The sequence below is a fragment of the Astatotilapia calliptera genome, chromosome 2, assembly GCF_964374335.1.
Source record: "Astatotilapia calliptera chromosome 2, fAstCal68.1, whole genome shotgun sequence".
NCBI classification, from domain to species: domain Eukaryota; kingdom Metazoa; phylum Chordata; class Actinopteri; order Cichliformes; family Cichlidae; genus Astatotilapia; species Astatotilapia calliptera.
The window spans coordinates 12,310,101-12,328,804 of NC_137423.1; the positions used below are offsets into that span (position 1 = coordinate 12,310,101).

General features: G+C 40.9%; 1 protein-coding gene across 6 annotated transcripts in view; it reads right to left on the reverse strand.

The window, feature by feature from the left end:
• Nucleotides 1-18,704, reverse strand: part of LOC113032114 (protocadherin-1-like) — a 281,958-nt gene that overhangs the window by 112,018 nt on the left and 151,236 nt on the right. Inside the window, exons 5-6 of one of the 6 annotated variants that reach the window (XR_013911010.1) lie at nucleotides 5,641-6,207; nucleotides 1,691-3,026 (exon numbers count right to left, since the gene is read on the reverse strand). The exons of 4 other annotated variants lie outside the window; for them this stretch is intronic. Coding sequence is in view for 1 of the 2 variants with exons in the window: in XM_026184803.2 (XP_026040588.2) it covers nucleotides 6,149-6,207 (59 nt within the window). In the remaining variant the exon portion in view is untranslated. Of the gene's footprint in view, nucleotides 1-1,690; nucleotides 6,208-18,704 lie in introns of those variants that run through there. One more of the 6 variants, XM_026184803.2, reaches the window with a different exon arrangement.

Here is an 18,704-nt window from a genome sequence, read left to right on the forward strand (position 1 = left end):
CAAATAACACCAGGATCCTTTTTTATGTAGCAGACAGCTGGTAACTGTGCAGGGGCGGGTCTAGCAAAGTTTTGCCAGGGGGCCAGGTAGGGCATTAACAGGGAAAGGTGGGCACAAAGAAATACTTTTCTTTCTTATTCTCATTTAAAATACCTAGTTTTTATTAAATAATTATCTAAATCTTACAACCAAAGTTTTTATCTGACGTAAAATGTATAGAAATCATACATATACCAACAAGACTGTACATCACTGTCACAACAGCATTTGTTTTCATTCAAAGTCTTTATGGCTTTACTACCTGGTGGGTCGGTCTGTAGTAAAAATGCCCAATTTTTTTGTCCCAGTCCAGCCCTGCAGGTTAATACTGGCAGTGTCACCATGCCAGCTGACTGTATTTTATCATCAGCCAGTCTTGTTCTTTATCAATATTACCAAAGTTTACGATAAGGCAGCATAGAAAGTATTTACTTGCTTTCAGGTTTCATTCAAATGTTAGTCTTTTCAGTTGTTTCCCCACTTTTTTCCTGTTTCAAAATCAAACACCAGTTTGTGAGAAGCTTATCTTCTTTTTTTAACAGGCAGATAAAGTTTTGCATTGGCATTGGCTAATTTGTCAATTGTTTGTTACCGATGTTCGTATTTTAATTTTCAAAAATGTTTTTGCCCAAAACATATGTGCACTATATGTCAGTAAAAATACTATGTAAATATTGCTGTCCTTGAATGCTGAGTAAACACTGACAAAGCACTGATTGTATCTCTTGTACTTTATCAACGCAGTATCTAAAAACTTTGCACCGTAGTGGTTAAAATCTCATTCTAATAAGAGTTAAAAGTGCATTTGGTTATTAGGTTTATAGGATTATTGAATTATGGTTAAGGGTTGGTAGAATTTTTTTTTAAAACATTATCTGCCAATTAAATATGCCACCCTTCTCCAAATCTGTGCCCCTACCTGGCCCCCCCAACAAAAATTTTCTAGACACGCCACTGAGCATCACAACCCTCAAAGAATGGAGTCAGTGTTGCACTGACACCAAATATTCAGATTACTGCACCATGAGTTTTTCTTGAAGTGCAACTAATGGTGGGAAAATTCTTGAGTTGACTGAACCTGTTGATCTAACTTAAACCAGCTCATTGTTGGATCTTCGCATCAGCTGAAATTCTTTTAACTTGATGAGACCGATGCGGACAGTTCCCCGTCTTTGTACTGGTGTGAGAACTCACGCCTTTCACTTAGAAGGAGGAGAAACATTTCAGCACACTCTCTGGGGTGATGCCTTCTACTGAAGTCAATAAGTTAGGGATAATCATCAATATTTCGGAAAGGTTTAAGAAGATTGGGCCTTACTTTAGATTCCACAACAGTCATGTAGAAACATGAGCTAGTTTACTGAGTGCAGGCTCATTAGAGAGGGTTTACTCATCAACACTGCAAACATGTTTATGCTTTCCACGATCAATAATCAAGCAGCTTGAGATGATACATAATTGTGCAATTAAAACTTTGGAAGCAAAGTCAATATGATATCCCCGCTGAGGTCTCCCGTGAAAATAGATACGTTAAGGTGTCTCATACAAGGTGCTCAGGAACAAGAGCAAACTTTCTGTGTGTGTGTGTGTGTGTGTTGCTTTTGGCTTCAGACGTGCAGAAAACAGATGAAAAGAGAAAGTAAAGCTGCGGTACATGATATCAGCACTTATTTATTTTAATAAAAACCTCTGAATACAAAGTACATTCACAGGTACAGTAGCAAGCCACTGAGCTGCTCTGTTGGATTTCTACAGCAAACCAGTGATCACTACAAATATTCAAATTCATACACCATTTTACAACTTTATATCCCATAAACATACCGCTATAAGTCAGAATAAACACACTTTTGTACTTACAAACAAATAATCCTGGTTTTCGGCTGTTATTCATTTGTTACTAAGCTGTAGCACTAACCAACCAACCAGCTGAGTCCTACACAAGTCTATTTACTGGAAGATACAAGAAAGAAAAGCTCTGATTGGCAGGTCAATAAGAGCTTCAGTCGTTAATGATTTGATTAACAGGTCGATAAGGAGTCTAACTGCCTGAATGACAGGATTCACTGGCAGTTAAATCTTAAATGGCCTAAAAAAAAGGAAATCTCCAAGCTATTTGTTGTTAAAATGAGCTTTTTTGGACAGGAGGGGTAAAGGAGGACGTGGAGCTGACTGTGGTTTGGATATGGAGCAGCAGCAGACTTTAAACAGAGAGATCACGACAGAATGATCGCGTCTGAATATTTATGTATTGCGACACAGTATATACTATGATAAAGTTATCAGTTATCTTTTGGTGCTTGTAGTTCTTTAGATAATAATAATAGTTCTGGTTTTAGATACAGGATGATGGCGTTTGCTCAGCACAGCAACCGGAAGCAGAACAAAGCTGCTGTTTTAATTCCATCGAAAGGTTTTTCAGGAATTCATCAACCAATTATAAGAAAATGCTCATAAACTTCAAATAAGTCCATTGACTTTACTAAAAATGTCTCATTTGATAAAACAGAAATTGAATGTGCAAAAAAGAAGAAAGAATCAATAAATTCTAGTAAATTTGTAATTATACAAAGATTTGTTTTATTTTTCTCTGAATTTTAACCTAATGACCTGTAACTTTATCAGTAACCTGAATAAAAAAATGAATGAATGCATCGTCTTTTTCCTTTCTTCTTCATGCAGCAGTTTTCTCCAGCTTTCAGTCTCTGAGCTCGGCGCAACTTCTACACTGGAAACATAGATTAAACTGATTTTCATTTTATCATCTGACTCCAGTTTACAAGACAAACAAGAGGACATCTGAATGTAAGAGTGTGGCCAGTCAATTCTAAATCAATTATAAAGGAAGTGAAGTGGCAGGAGTGAGTTTCTGTCCACCCTGACAAGCCTTTCTGTCGGCCTGTGAGAGAAAGCAGGTTGGCTGATTATCTGCCAATCACCCTGTCCTCCGAACCCTGACTGTCACTCATCAACTCCAGGCACGGGGGCTACAGAAAAAGGAAACAAAGGTCAATAAATCTTCTTGATGCATTCTCAATCATCCAGGAAAGTAAATCTCCAAAAGTTGACTCTGTTCATCTGAATGTAGCGTTTTGTGGGAGAAACGTTTCGTCACTCATCCAAGTGACTTCTTCAGTCTCAGCTGACTGCAGGTTTCCCCAGTCTTATAAACAGTTCATTTGCATAATGACTGAAACCAGCCCACTGAAGGAACAATGGGCTGGGAGGTCAGTTCCTTAATCGTAATTATGCAAATTCTCATGACCATTGATCAACAACCACTGACCAAAACCCACTGACCAAAGCCCACTGATCAATGGCTATGAGTACCATTCACAGAGAGTTAGGGAATGGCTGCAATCACAGCATTGTAAGATGGTGACAGATGTACCCTTAGGCCCCCTCCTCGATTCAGAGATGGTCTTTCCCTTTTCACGTAAATGGCCTCCTTGACTCCGCGCTCAAACCAGCGTTCCTCCCTGTCCAGGATGTGTACATCCTCATCATTGAAAGAGTGTCCACTGGCCTGTAGGTGTAAATAGACTGCAGAGTCCTGGCCTGACGAGGTAGCTCTTCTGTGTTGTGCCATCCGCTTCGCCAAAGGTTGTTTGGTTTCCCTGATGTATAAATCATGGCAATCCTCCTGGCACTTAACAGCGTACACTATGTTACTCTGTTTGTGTTGGAGGACCCGATCCTTGGGGTGGACCAGTTTTTGGCACAGCGTGTTTTGGGGTTTAAAAGCCACAGAGACCCAGTGTTTAGAAAAAATGCATCTTAACTGCTCTGATATTCCTGACACATATGGGATCACTACAGGTTTTCGCTTGGGCAGCGGTTGTCCTTCTCTCCTGGATCGGCTGGAGCTTTCTTTAGGTGCCTTTCCAGCTTTGACAAAAGTCCAGCTGGGATAACCACATTTACTCAGGGCCTTCTTGATGTGCTGTTCTTCTGCCTCCCTGGCCGCTGTGTCAGTGGGGATGGTGTTCGCTCTGTGTTGTAGCATCCTGATGACACCCAGTTTGTGCTCCAGTGGATGATGAGAGTCAAACCTTAAATACTGATCCGTATGTGTAGGTTTACGGTACACGTCAGCTTTTAGATGTCCCAAATTACTGATGGAAATTTCACAGTCTAAGAAGGCTAACCTGCCACTTTTCATATCCTCCCTGGTGACGGTGTCGGTCCACCGAGTTAATGTGATCCGTGAAATGTAGTATGTCCTGAGATTTGATTTTCACCCAGGTGTCATCCACATATCTGAACCAATGGCTTGGTGGTGTTCCAGGGTAGGATAGCAAAGCCATCTTTTCCACTTCTTCCATGTACAAATTGGCCACGATGGGTGAAACTGGGGAGCCCATGGCGCACCCATGTTTCTGCCTGTAGAACTGACCCTTGTATGTGAAGTAGGTGGAATGAAGACACAGTTCCAAAAGCAAACACACTTGGTCGATGCTGAGAGTGGTCCTGTTGCTGAGGTTGGTGTCATCCTGTAATCTTTTACGGACTACCTCCAACGCTTCCGTGACTGGGATGCAAGTGAAGAGAGATGTAACGTCGTACGAGACCATTGTTTCATCTGACTCCATAATAACATTTCTCACCTTCTCAACAACTGGATGTGGTGTTCAGAGCTGCCCACCAGCGGGTTGAGGATCGAAGCCAGAAACTTGGAGATGTTATAGGTGACCAAGTTGATCATGCAGACAATCGGTCTTAAAGGTGCACCCTGTTTATGTATTTTCGGTAAACCATACAGACTTGGTGTAGACTCCCTTGGGTATAGCCTGTGATGCGAGGTCCGGTCAATAGCCTTGTCTTGTTCTAACTGCTTCAGACAGTCTATCACCCTCTTCCTGTAGCCACTTCCTTGGTCTCGTTTCAGGGGCTCATAAGTATTTTCCTCACTGAGTTGTGACAAATTTTTCTCATGATAGCTTTTCTGGTTTAGCAGTACTGTGCACCTACCCTTGTCTGCTGGAAGGATGATAATGTTGTTGTCATCACTAAGTGATGTGAGTGCCTTCCTCTCCTCCATGGTGATGTTGGATGCTGGGGGCTTTGCGTTGCTGAGACAGGCCGAAACTTTCGTCCGTAGTTGCTCTGCTTCCACTTCTGCAATATTGTTGTTACGAATTGCTGTTTCTGTGGCTGCGATCAGCTCCACTAGTGGGATTTGTCTTGGTGTGACAGCAAAATCCAACCCTTTAGCAAGGATGTTTTTCTTTGTTTTGGTGAGCTGTCTGTCAGACAAATTCTTCACCCACTTATCCACATCCTCGGTGTTGCATCCTTGTCTCTTCTGGTCACTGAGGACACTCTCCATATTTTGTGGTGGTTTCCGACGTACAACAAGTAAGTCAAACTTCCTTTGTTGCCTGGTCTTAGACTTCTTGTGCTGTGCTAGACGAGCCATTTATAAGATTGGGGGAACCTGCAGTCAGCTGAGACTGAAGAAGTCACTTGGATGAGTGACGAAACTTTTCTCCCACAAAACGCTATGTCCAGATGAACAGAATCAACTTTTGGAGAAAGGTCAATAAAGTTCAAATATGGCCCATAAAATGTGAGTTTTGGGAAACAATGTGTAGTTCTCACACAGAAAAGAAGCTTCAAACCAGCTGATAAAAAGAGGCGACAAGAGCAAAAACCCACAAAAGGCCAATAATCCACTGCGATCGTGACGAGTCCACTTAGGCGTCAGTTACATCCACAAAGAGAACAGTGCAGCGTAGGCGAAAAGGTACAAATCCGCTCCCCAAAAAGTGACCTACCGAGGATGAGGAGGGACAAAAACAAAAAAAAAGATCCCAGAGGAACCAAAGATGATTAACTCCTCGTTATTCGGGAAAATTTCTCCAACCAAAAAATATTTCTTTAATCAGGTTTTTGTTTTTTGATTCTCCTCGATGGGAACTTGTACGAAGTGAAACATGAAGCAAAAAAAGCAGTTCACAACCACCACAGGCAAGGAGGGAAGAGAAAAAATCCTCAGAACTGAAGCAGAGACAGAAAAAGCTTGAGGACTGAATCGGTTTTCTTTTTGTAAATTCAAGGAGGAAAAAAAAAAGAAGCTTTAGATGCTCTTTGTGTCTTTAGTTTTGTCTTAAGGCAGTCTTTTATGTCCGGCCCCCTTCTCCAGCTGGGTGCTTGACGACGCTCCACCTACAAGAGGATAGATACGGACGTCTTACACCTCAGGTAACGCAACGTAGATATCACATTCCATGCAAAATGTCTCAGAAATGAGAAAAAAATGCCAAAAAACGTAGGAGTAATTGAAAGCTGGTTGAAGGAAAAATGATGCTTAAAAAAGGAAGCTAATTAAAAAAAAATGTGGGGGCAAAATACGCAAAATGAATTCACTGATCAGTTTGAAAATATCTTTAAAAAAAATAAGTGCACCATTCATAAACTCACATGGCCACAGTTATATACAGCTGTTAAAAAAAAGACCAAATCATTGAGTCTCGCTGATCACATTGGATTCAGTCAAACAACCGTTTTGGTATGAACAGAAATTCAGAAACAGAACTACATGTTTTATAAATCAAGACACGAATATATAAGATTATGTGAACTTTGTTCATTTAGTCAGCCATGACAGTTTGAGACAGGCTAATTGGATAAGCTAGCTTCCGATTTCATTTAAAAGTTTAATTCCTGTTAACGAGCAGTTTAAATAAAGTAATAATAATAATAAAACTATCTTGAGCCGAGGTTTGCAAAAGCTCACGTTAACGTTTGCTAATTGTTCTGTCATTGTTGGCCTGAGTCAGGTGGACCGAGTTCGGTTTTGCACATTTCTGTCAGGCCAGGTTCTGCATGAACGCACACGTATGCCTTGCACCCTCAGTCATTTAAATGATTACACTATTACTGGTAGCTTGTGAGTCTTTGGCTTTGAATTTTCCGTACAAAAAAATATTGAAGATTCATAGAAATGCACTTTTGCACCATTGTTCTAAACGTCGTCACCTGAGAAGGTGCGGATAAAACAGGAATGTGGGTAAAGGCTGCTGAAGCTCTCCATGCTCTCATGGCTGTTTATTCTTTTGCACTCCGGGTGTTTGATTATTGTCACTCTGGTGTAGCCCATGTCTACAGCTCTGATCCAAATACCCCTCCAAACATTTCTGCTGCTTTACATGCAGTGTTTGTGCAAGTATACATGCTGATCCTCATTACTGATACCTCAGGCACCTGTGAATACAGTGACAGAAAGAGGTCTCACAGAGCCACAGCTCACTTGCATTGCAGTTGTTAGCTAGCCATGTGGACAGGCTGTTTACAGGTGTGACTCTGGAGCCCCTCCTACAGCACTGCTCGTGCCGTTATGTCTTTATAATTATCTACAACTAATTCTGCGTATTTCTACATAAAGCTACTTTCGGCTGCTCCCTCACTGACAAAGGACCGCCACAGCGGAAAGCTCCACATGTTTGATGCCGGATGTCCTTCCTGATACAACCCCAAAGGAATCTGATCTCCTGCTGGGAGATCGCTTTTTAAGCGAATGTGTAAACCACCGCACTATACGCACTTCTGCACAGGGTTCTTACTGTATATACTTTACAATCAACTGTCATAATAATTATGATAATCATAATAAAAACATGCAAAATAAAAAACATGTAACTTATAATCCGACTTATAATCACTTTTATTGTAAATGTGATAGTTGAAGTTCATTGGATTGCTTTAATTTTACATGCAAACTACACAATCACCTGAGATTGCTCTGCTTGAGAGTGACCAATCACCAAAGGTCCATTCAGGCTCAATATTAAGGCATTTCTAATGCCATCAAAAGTGAATATAAAGGCTCATAAACGGAATTAGATACAGCTAACATCTCTGCAGTAAGTTCATTGTTGTTTGAGGTGAATAACCTCAGACGGCCGTCTGGAGGTCAACGCGCAAAAAATCTCTTCTTGTTCAACCTGAATGCGCCTCAATAGTCTGCTACAGTCGCAGTATTATGAATATTTAATTCAATACACTGTGGGTGTGTGTTTATGTGTCAAGACATTAGTGACCTTCAAGTAATGAATCGGGCTGAATCAAGTTGTACAATGAACCTGGAGGAACGTATAGACCCACACGTGCACACATACTTGCACACACACGTGCACATGCACACGCTGCAGCAATTGGCTGCAGTGTGCTGTGATCTAGCATTGACTTTAGATTTTAACAGTAGTGAAGTGTGTGGAGCAGGGAAATTATTTTACTGTTATTGTTAAATAATTATTATCAGTACCATTGCATTGATAATATAATCTGCAGTATGATCATTGCTTTAACAATGTAACAGATAGCTTTAAGATGGCCTTAAGATGTTTATGATGATGTTAACTTTGTATTCCAGGTGCAGTTATAACTATTTTATACATATTGCATATCTGTGCTTATTTGAGTTGATGTTCAGGTTCTTTAAAGGTCTTAAGCTTCACTGACGTGACTGTTCAGGTGATACATGCTGAGGGAAAACTAGAACATAGAAGGAATTGCAATACATGCTTACAAAACACTTATATCAGGTCATTTTATATTAAGGTTTTAGTAGAGGTTCTTGGTTAAAACATTTATTTAGTAGAGGACATACACATAGTCTTAGTGAGCCTCTGGTCTGGTAAAAGGTCAGAAGTGCGAGAGGTGACATAGAGGCTGAGTGAGGTCAACACACACACATTAGTTAGATTTATTTATAGGAAAGAGTTTAGTCATGTCTGGCTGTAACTGCAAAATTGTCTCGGTAAAAGAAGAACCGTTCCTTGTTGTCTCGGCAAGAAAGAGGAACAAGACAAGAACTGAAAGGTAGACAGGAAGTGCCAGCCATGAAGATAGAAGACGATGTTCTTTTTAAACTGTGTTAAAAGTCGTTGTGGTTTTGATTTGACGTATGTGTATATATCCTGTCTGTGACGCATGAAGGGGCGTCAGTAAATCAAGCCCTGACGGTATAAAATCTGTGTATGCTTTGAGGAAGTCGAAGACTACTTGCTGTCTGCGTACAGAGTGTCTTCCCACACGTGTGTAGTCATTAAAATCATTGTTTGACCAAGAGCTTCTGGACCATGGGTGGTTTGTACCCTCCTTCCTCAATTTTGAACCTTAACAAGTGCGATATTTAAGCATGTATCCATGGCCAGAGGTGCTGCTGCACTTTTCAGGGATTACAGTCTCTAAGTAAGGTCTTCCTCATCTCTCTCTTTTTCTTTTTATTCTATTTTTCTTGCTCTGTACATTTTTCGTCTTTTCCTAGAGCTCCCCCTCTGGATTGTTAGCTCTTCTTCACCTCACGCACTCCTTTCTTTTCCTCGATCTTCCTGCTCTTTCCTCTGCGTCCCTTCTTATTAATACATTCTCCTCCTTGAATTAAGGAGGAAGTCTCCCTGTTCCTCCTCTTGAATTCTGCCTCCTCGTCCTCCTCCCTACCATCATGGCAGCATCTGTTCATAATGAAAGACACAGTTGGACATCGTTCTCGTTTAGCGCCTCCTCCACGCTACCTGCTCCAGAGGTTACCTCCCGCCGGGCGCGTTTGTTAGACATCATCAGCACTTCCCAGCAACCTTCCCTCCCTTCCTCCCTGCCACCTTCTCCTCCTCCAGATGTCATTGATCTAGAAGTGGGTCACAACAGCGCTGAATCAAAGCTAGGTTACACAAGGCTCCGAGGCAGATACTGTATGTAATTTTAGCATGGGTTAACATTTATGCGGGAGAATGCGAAATGCTACGAGTGTTGTTTGGAGCATAGAGACTGAAGCCTGAAGACCTGACAGGTGCTGAAAGGTGCAGAAGATCTTGGCCTTTAAGCCGCATGAGTCTATAAATAGGACTTTAATTTGGAATGTGTAGCTCTAAATCAGGCAGGTTGGTCTTTTAGCTTAACATGTAACTATGTTCTTTATAAATTAATCGTGGAATCCTAGACTGAAAAATTCATAATCGTACACCGAGCTCAGAATCAGTCAATAAAAATATTATTAGAATTTACTAAATGGCCTAAAACAGATCAACTGTTTTTTATATTTCCCTGTTATGTTCTGTTCAAAGTGAATTTCAGTCTATGCAAAGGTATGAATCATGACCCGTAGAATTTTGTGGCAAAGTGTCTAAAATGACCCACAAAACACACAAAATATTTCTCTTCTGCAAGTAATAAAGCCTTAAGGACACTTTAAAATCATAATTAAAAACGTTCAAGTGATTAAAACATATTAATAAAAAAAGCTTGGATGTTCATTCTCAATCTTTGCATATTGGCCTTAAAATACTCTAAATTCACAGGTAGCCTTCTCTTTTGAAACCATCTGAACAAGAAGGTTGTGAAAGGCGATAAAAGCTAACAGGAAGCTGCTCATTACTGAACCTTGTGTTTAAAAGACGAGCATTTAAAGGACAGCTGCCATTTTTTTAAAATCTTTTTATCAAAGCTATAAAAGGACAGTTTCAAAACTGGATGCTTGTACAAAACTACACGTTGCTCAATAATAATGCAACATGCAATGTGTGCAGATGATCTTTAGAAGCGTGGTTTGAAAAATCTGCCCGTGGAAAGTAACAGAAAGCCACTTGTCCTCACTTCATTTAAAGTGCCCTTTAGCAAGGCTCTTAAACTCAAACTACAGCAGAGGAGGTGCTCAATGGTCATCAGACTGTGGCTGTACTGGAGCCACAAAACTGGATGCGCCGCGTACACATCAGCCACCCTGACCTAATATGTCTCCTTTACACTTTTGGAGTGGCCCTCCAATCAGAGAACCAAAGGGGTTATGGACATCTTACTCACTTACCCAGTGAGTAAGATGTCATTAAACATAAAAAAAAAAATGATAGAAGAGCAGAAATTAGATTTTTTTAAAAAATGAGTATCCACTAGAAATTCAGCTGGGAAAACAACAAATTAAAAGGAATTCAAAATAAAATACGAATACATCACAGTCAGGAGGAGAAACTCCCTTTAACAGAAAGGAAAAGTCATCTGCAGTGACATGTTTACTTTAAGAGAGTCCAGCTCAGAACTTTAGCCTCAGTTTTTTTATCCTTATATTGCAGTTATCATACGATAAAGTTATCAATGAGATAAAATTGGACGTTTCTTTCCTTCTACTCACACATTTCAGGTACAAACAAAAGAAAACAGTAGAACTGAATAAGCTCTTCAAAGTAGACTATTTTCACAAAATCATTATGATTTACAAGGTTTGTTTGATGGAAGATCCATCCAAGTTGATATACCGTGCTCACAATAAAGTAACGCACAGTTCCATTAGGGATAAATACCGCAGCGGGACGCGGATCGTGGGGCTGTGTCACAGCCTCTAATCAGGCTGTTGAACCGCAAAGTGAAAGTGAAATTTCTGTCCTCCTGTTTGGTGCAGACTAAGCATGCAGCACTTTATGAGTTTATAAAGTCAAGATAGTTGCCCTTGCTGCTTACTGTGGATAAATTGAGTTTCATTGAGCAAACAAACACCAAGGTTCTGTTCACAGAGAGAGGTTATGAAGCCTTAAGTCAATCCATCTGTTCAAAGAGCAAGTTAAAAACACAAAACTCTCTCGAGCATTTCAACACCAGCCTTCCTCTGAGAACAAAGCTTCAAACAGTCAAACATTCAAACCTCGACTAAAGGCTATTGAAAATATTCCAGAGAGGAGAGCTGTGCATTTTTGCTTTTGTTCTTTAACTTTGAGTTGTTAACCAGAAGGACAAAAAGGCCCGGCAATTGAAGCTCTAAATAAAATTAGAAAGATTCCTGCCATGACTTGGAAAAATCCAACAGCAGAAAGCTGAAAGTCAAAGACCAGGTGTCATAGTTATAAATGTTATAAATATGTTTTCTGGCCTTCCAGCAAATTGTGAGAAATGAATTTCTGAGAACGAGCACATGCCACTCAGCAAACACCTCCGCAGTCCTCTTGTTTGCTTTACTCGGAAAAAGATACGGAACAATATCGGCATTCTGTCCTACCCTGCTCTAATAAAAGCTGTGAAAATGATAAATATGTGTTTATCCTTCAAGGATGACTTACAATTATATGTTTTTACCCAGAGCTACTTTGTATGCAGTCAGTGCGCACAGGTGTTTGTTTCCTCTTTTCTTTGTTTTCTTTTCAACATGAAGACATGGTTCCTGTTTCAGTAAAGGAGGTCAGAGGTCAATGTGCAGCGAGAGCAGGCAGGAGGTCACTTTCAAAAACAGAAAGAACAAAACAAGCGGCGGATGACTCCATCGAGTGCTGCACACAGAGCCGTTTCTATCCCACAACTGTGGCAAATGTATGAACAACATCCAGTTTGATTAATCTACAAAATAATCCAAATGTAAAACCAGTTTGGCTTCAGAGGTTTAATCCCACTCAGTTTTTTTATTTGCATATGAAAAAGTGTCGATTATAGCAAATGTGGAGAATTTTCTGCTTCCAGATGTTTTCAGTCTTTATGCTAAACTAAGCTAATCCCTGCTAGCGCTATCTTATAACACACAAAAATCACCCTTGGCTAAAACTAGAACTTAATGACTTTATTACTGTAAATAAAACAGAAAACAATGATTTGCATGTCATTTGAACCCCACGGTTATTATACGAGCAACATCAATAAGCTGGGTAATCTGCCAGCATCTCTGTTAACAGCTGCTGGCTGGTGCAGGAGTTCAGCTGCTGAGCAGTTTGGGGTCTTCTTTGTAGTATTCTTATTTTATTAATACAGCAAATGTTATCAGTATTGACAGGTCTGGACTGCAGGTAGTAGTTTAGTAGCTGAGGTAGTACTACAAAGGCATGATGTTTAAAAAAAATCAAACATGTTTTAGGATCATAGAGCTTAAATAAGCAAAGCTTTCCTGAAGAAAACATCGTCATCTGGATGTTACTCCAAAGCCAGTTTATATCAGTCAGCATTAACGATGCCTCCACAAATCACCCGGTCACACCAGTATACATGCTGGGTTCTGGCCACAATGTCCCCCTTTTCTGTTTCTCCCAGAGGACACGAACCACAGTTTCAGCACTGCTTCAGTCAGACCGAGACCAGATCTTATTTAAATCTTTGCATATTTTTATTTTATCATGCACATGTGGATGCAGACTATGCTTTTTAAAAGCCGGTGCAATGATTACCACTACACAATCATGTCCATTTTGATTGCAGAAGAGTGTTGGTATTTAAACATCGCTGCAAAGTAAAAAAAAAAAAAAAAAAAAAATCACTCATAAAGAAATGTGAGGAATCAAATAAAAGACATTCCAACAAGGACACTCACATCTGTTGAGGTAAAAAGCTGACCAGCAAAATTCAAGGTGTCGGGATAGACTGTCAAATACAGACGCACTTTTAAGGAAATAATTTAAAAAACAAAGAGTTTTGATGGAGAGAAAAAAACCCTGCAACCCTTGGGCAATATGCAAAGTGGATAAACTTCCCCGTTCGCCATGCCACCAAACGGGGGCGTGGCGAACGATCAGCTGATTTACACTCTCAGTGATGAGTGTGGAGGCATCGGGGGGGAACGGATGGATGTATATACCCAGTCTTGACATAAGAGGGGGAACTAACGCATACTTTAATAAAAACAGGAAATGAAGTGATGTGAAATCTATGTTTTATCTGCAAGTGAGATTCTAAATACCTTTAAGAAATCTACAAGAGTACAGCCAAGTTATCAAACCATATTTTTGGTGAAGTTGAACCTTCTTCAAACTTCAACCTGTGAAATATGCCATGTATTATTTAGCGCACATTATATAATATGGACACATTATATAATAATAATACAAAAGAGCTCATTGGTCACAAGGCTAGGCATACTGAAGCACTATTTGATGTCATCATCATCATTTCTTCCTGGAAAAATTCTGAGCATGATCCTATTATATGAACAGGTTAACAATGGGAATCACATCAAAGGCAAATCTACCCACAAAACCGAGCCGCTGAATATGAATTACCGAGTGTTTTCGCAGTCTGTTTTCTGCCGTCCCCGAGGCTCTCTCAGGACTTCAGATGGTGAAGGAACTGACATAAAGACCCCTTTTAACACAGCCTCAACACAGGCAGAGGAGCTCTCTGCATTAGCCTGCGCATTCTCCAGCCGGTGAGTCTCCAGCAGCAGCAGCAGCAGCAGGAGCACACAATGGAGAATATAAAAAGGCGCAAAGGCACGTACCTGCATGAAAAGCACCGTATAGAAGCATAAAGGAGAAATTTCAGTGGTAAGTAAAGTGGCAGTGTGGCGCGACACCCCTCTCTGTCTGTCAGGCCTGTGATAATGCAATGGTCGCTATCCAGCAGTGTGCTCTATTCACAGCTCCAGGCTTCCTTTTCACACTGTCCACAAAAGAATAAACACACTGCACATGTGGGGTCTGCTGACTGTTTGAGTGGCCTGTCCTTTTTAAACTGTCCTTTTGTCCTGCACTCGACGTGCCGCACTCCTGCGGTCCGACTGGTAGTTCACTAAATGGTTCAATTTGCAAGAACTGCTGCCAGCAACATGCGGAGACTTAAACCACCAGAGGTTTAATTTCCAAAATATAGAAAGTAAAGAAGAGGAGACCAGCTAAATCGCCACAAACATGCAAAGGTTCAAACAAACCTTAAAATGTAATGATGCAGACAAGTAAACTTTTACCCGCTTAGTGGGAAACACAATGCCTGAACACAAAGTCCCAAACCTGACAGATTTCACTTTTTAAGACAAATAAATGTTTACTTTGAACAGACGTGTCTCCAAATGGAGACTTAACCTGCAAGGTTGCGGTGCATGGCGCCACACAGCTACCTGTTCATGCGCAGACCACCATCCCATCAAATGTTTTTCAGCAGAGCAACGTTCTCACAGGAACAGATTTTCATCTTCATATTCCTTTAACATTCCCACTAATATTTCCATGTTATGCCCCTATTTGGACTTTTTTCAGAACTGGGCCAGTTATCCGAGTCGCTTTAAATTTAACTTGAGCTCTGACTGACTCATCAGATATTCGCCGTATGTCAGCCTTGAGCCTTTCTTGGTGTCGTCTGCAGCATGTCTGCCCATAGTACCTCATCGGTTAGCATTAGCTTATTGCATTGCATTGGATAACGCTGTCAGTAGTCAGCTGTACTGCAGTCTTTATTAGGTTCTGGCATACTTGTTGTGCTGTTTTACGTAGCTCATCCTTTGAATTTATGTGTTTTTTTATGTGCTGCTGTTAAACAGATTTACTGTGGAACAGGCTGAGGAGAGCGTCTCAAATGTGACAGCTGAGAAAAAAACTGCTCAGACTGACAGAGAGACTCCATTTTGGAGAATTAAATCAGTTAAATGGCTGTGGGAGAGCGGAGAGGGAAGCTGGATGTGTCCACCGGGCTGAAGAGCTCTCAGGAAAACGCCTCAGTTTCTCCTGCCAAGACTGAATCTTTTATCTTTCTTTTCGCTTTATTGGTGCCGCTCTGACCCGTCGCTCCCTCTTTCTCATTTTTCAAAGTCGATTTTCTCTCTTAAGTGTTCTGCTTTCTCTCGCTTCTCCACTTTTTCTTCTCTATTCCTTTTTTTTCCCTTTGGTCAAATCACTTTTAGCTCTTCTGCTCACACTTTGACTTATAGCTTCTTTTTTCCTCAAACACTCGATGGCAGACAGACAGACAGACAGACAGACAGACAGACAGACAGACAGACAGACACTCAGCCAGTCAGAGTGAGATGAGACAAAGCTGGACATGATTTAGGGGACACTTTCAGATGCCCCGCTGTAAAGGCAGAAGCCATTTCTTGAGCCTATGAGTAGAGTTTTAACATATGATAAGAAGTATTGAAGTCATTCGCATGCCTGCAGGGTGGGTGGAGCTATAAGAGAGTGAATCAAAGAGCCTGACGACCAAAAGGGGGGCGGAGTAAATTCAAGACCAATCAAATGTTACTAGTAATGTACTCGCATAGCGTCATGTTTTAACCCTCTGTGGTTACTACAGTTCTGCACATCAGGCTTGCGCTTGTTGTCCATTCCTCACACATCCTCTCGCTCCACAGGACTGTTAAACAATGTGGTTTAAAAGCCCACTGCCCTCTCACCCAGACATCTCCATACCTCCACAGGTGTCCCCTCTCACTCCTCATCCTCTTCACCGCTGCCCTCACTTCCTCCTTAATAATCCTGTGCATCCATCCTGATTCATTCACTGTCCTCCATCCATCCTCTCTCTCATTTTCTTCATTCATCAGCCCTTTAAAATACGTGTAAAATACATGTTCTCAGCACACTCTCTTTCCACATCTATCCTTATTCACCCTGACTTGCTGCACATCCTTTTCTCTGTCTAAACAATCGTGTCAGCAAGTGTCCAGCCTCTCACTATGAGCCTCTTTCTTTTGCTTTTGACACCTGCCTCTAGCCTCCCAGTACTCTTGTCTATGTTCGTTATTTCTCTTTCATTATGAGCTGTTATATTAAGAAATATTCTTCAAGTAAATTAGTTTTAATGCACATAAAAAAATTGAGATGATGATTGGTTATCAGATGTCGACTGTCAATCGGTTTATGTTCCTAACTCACAGCGAGAGGTATTTTTTCTCCTTTCCAGAGATTCAGTACTTCTCATAGAAAATGAATGAAAGGAAGATCCCACGTCCTTTGTGTTTCTATATTTTTGACATTTCTAACTTTTTGAGAGCTGCCAGTAGAGTATTGTGCAAAAAGTTCCAGACAGCAAAGTATGGGTAACTTTTCATTCATCATTGAACTTCTCTTAAGTTCAGTAAATTGAACATCAGTTCCCATCTCTGCATCTTCTGTTTCTTTATGTAATACTAGTTTGCAGACCAGACAATTGGAGTAGTAAATTAGGACTCGTGAAAGGAATATAAAGCCAATGTGGGAATGCTGGTAAATGCAGTGAATTGGCCACTAGAGCCAATCCATCTTCTCCTCGAATATGATCAAAGTTCACATTCCAGACACTACTAAATGGCATCGCAGTGGCTATATTTAGTGTTTATATTTGGTCTGTGGGCTGAAGCTGTTTCTGTGTGACTCATAGATGACATAAAAGATGAATATAGCTACCACGGCATCACCCATGGTTTCCAGTCCCATTTTGAAGCCTGTGTCTGTATAATGATTTGTTAACCCTATACCATTAGCCAATGAGCATGCCAAACTGACTTAATTTTGTTATGAACCAAAACAGTGACTTAGTCCATAAACTCAACAGAAAAGTGTTTCCCAAAGACTTCTGCAGGACAGGAAATCTTTTCTTGTGTCTCAGAAGCTCTGTCCATGTTTTCCACTCTGGAAGTTCATTTGTGCTTGCTGTTGTGCTGCAGAATCATTTTTGGTCAATCAGATGCCTTCCTGGTTTCAGACTTTTAAGTGCCCAAAATGTTGGAAGGACAGAAAATGCAGTGAGATGTGAAGACGTGCAGCCATATGCTTGGTCCAAAGTTCCAAAGAAGTTCCAAAGAAGAAGTTCCATGTACTCACTGTCATAAATACACTACTACAGCTCTTCTCTTTCATGCTCAGCCTTCTTGTTAAATTAGCAAGAACGGGAAACAGGAAGTGAACTACATCTTCTCATGTGTGACCACAAATACAATATTACAATACACCTTCACCCTCCCCCGATTCCCCCCTTCTATTCCTTCCCCAGAAACACACAAATATACAAAGCCAGCTCTTCGTTTACTGTGTGTGGATGTGCACTGAAGCTGAGCTGCAAAGTGAAGTCAGACAATGAGCTGAGCTGCGACCTCACTGACGCCTTTCACTAACAGACAACACAGTCTGGGGGCGGGACCGACTGTGACCCTGCGGCGGCGGTACAGCTCGTACCTTGCTTTGTTCGTCTCCCTTTACTCTTTTTTTTTTTTTTTTACTTCCCGATTCCCTCACAGACCGCCGCCGTCTAGGCAGCTGCTTTCTCCGTCTGATCTCCTCGAGCTTTTTGAGTTCAACCGTCTCGCGCTCCAGTTTTGAAAGAAAGAAAAGGGAAACGGAAAAAAATCTTTTTATGTGAAAAAAAAGGAAGATAAAACTTTTGGAGGGCTGCCTTTGCAGGGGTCACCACGGCAACCCCTACCAGCCCAATCCTTTTAATGTGAACGCCTCCTCTTCAGTGGCTCTGTTATCTAAAGCGTGTAGAGGCCAGAAGAAATCCTGCTCTGTGTGTGCGCTTAGCGGTTAGCGTGATGACTCATGCTTCACATTGAACACTTGAGCATCCTGTGAAACAGTGATTGAGTCAGAGCACAATGGCTCCAATGTTATTGATTAATTGAGTTCACGCAGGTGAAGCAGCATCAGAAATATTTGGTTATGATGTCAGACAACAGGTTAAAGAAGGTAACTTTATTGATTGTATGTCTTATAGAGGTCACACTGAAAGACTGGATTTACCCCAGAATACTGCAGAACATTCTGCTGTGAAAATATATTCGTATGAAATGACTTCATGGCATTATGGGATTTCTGTTCAGGATTCAGAGTCAATGCATTATCATCCAATGTGAGGGTTTACGTTTATTCAGGGTCAGTGTCAAGGTGGTTGATGCACATGTCGTATCTTATTCTTGCAGTCAGTGATGGCATTTTTACATTAAGTTTTTTGATTCTAAACTCTCGAATAGTGCATGAATATCAATCTAAACGTAAGTACTTACTAATGACATG